The following is a 1079-nucleotide window of genomic DNA, read 5'->3' as shown; positions in this document are numbered from 1 at the left end:
CCTCTGAGCGATAAAAATCAATCTACTAATTAAAATGTGAAGAGATTCTACTTTGACGCTTTTTCAGGTTCAAATCAGTTTTGCGGTCTTCCCCGACAGCAAGGTTGATTCAGGTAAAAAAAAAAAAAAAAAAAAGGTTTTTCACATTTTTGACAATTGTCCGATCACCGAGAGAAAAGTTATATAAGTTCGTCCTAAAAAAGAGAAAAAATTTGTAAAAACCGGATGATTCTCCCGGGTCAAATAACCTGGCCAATAAACGCGCCTTCTCTTTCTTTCAATCTGATATCTGTGCTATCTATGTACTACGATTCGATTCGCGTTAATTTAACGATATTTTCAACATTTTTTTTTTTTCTTTAACCTTTTTCATTCCTACATATGCATTGCCAAAGCTGAATCGAAATGTATCTATCAATCGATTTGTTATTATGGGGATGATCGAAGAAAATTCCGAGTGAAAAAAAAGTACTCGAGGTTGGATAGTTACTCGATCGATTATTTTTAAAAAGGCGATTTTCTATTGTATTTTATATCGATTGGAGATTCAAAAATTCATCTCAGTCGTCGTTAATTTAATATTCCATCAGTAATTTTACGAAGATTTGAACATTTTATTTACGCAAGCATTTTTTTTTTTTTTTACTTGGAATCCCGAATTCGAAGTCTCCTCCTCCATTAATCGAGGGATAAATCTTCGTTCAGCTGATATTGGCGATACGTGATACATTTTCATATGTACACACATATACATGTATATAAGTATAATGTAAGAACCGTATACACATACGTGTATGCTTTTTATACTCTGATATGTGTATGTTTTCTTTTCTTTTTTTNTTTTTTTTTTTTTTTTTTTTTTTTTTTTTTTTTTTTTTTTTTGAAAATACGATGTCACAGGATTCGTTAACGATTCTACATTACCTTTCTCTCGGTAAAAACATCGCTTTTCAAAGCTTCTCGATATGTTTTTTAATAATTTGCACGCTATAGCAATAGTAATAATAATAACACGGATGGTTACGGCATCAATCAATGACAACAGGGCGTGAAAAATCAAAAAAAAAAAAAAAAAAAAA

At 30.7% G+C, this 1079-nt stretch overlaps 1 protein-coding gene across 7 annotated transcripts in view; it reads left to right on the top strand.

The window, feature by feature from the left end:
- The window catches only part of LOC122714270 (syntaxin-binding protein 5), a 41500-nt gene that overhangs the window by 28174 nt on the left and 12247 nt on the right, over positions 1-1079 (top strand). For 2 of the 7 annotated variants that reach the window (XM_043935472.1, XM_043935471.1), the window contains one exon: positions 68-113. The exons of the other annotated variants lie outside the window; for them this stretch is intronic. In XM_043935472.1, coding sequence (XP_043791407.1) covers positions 68-113 — 46 coding nt within the window. The remainder of the gene's footprint in view (positions 1-67; positions 114-1079) is intronic. 7 annotated transcript variants of the gene reach the window in all.

Source organism: Apis laboriosa, unplaced genomic scaffold, assembly GCF_014066325.1.
Source record: "Apis laboriosa isolate Shangri-la unplaced genomic scaffold, ASM1406632v1 scaffold28_cov147, whole genome shotgun sequence".
Taxonomy (NCBI): domain Eukaryota; kingdom Metazoa; phylum Arthropoda; class Insecta; order Hymenoptera; family Apidae; genus Apis; species Apis laboriosa.
This window is presented reverse-complemented; position numbering and strand designations above follow the sequence as displayed.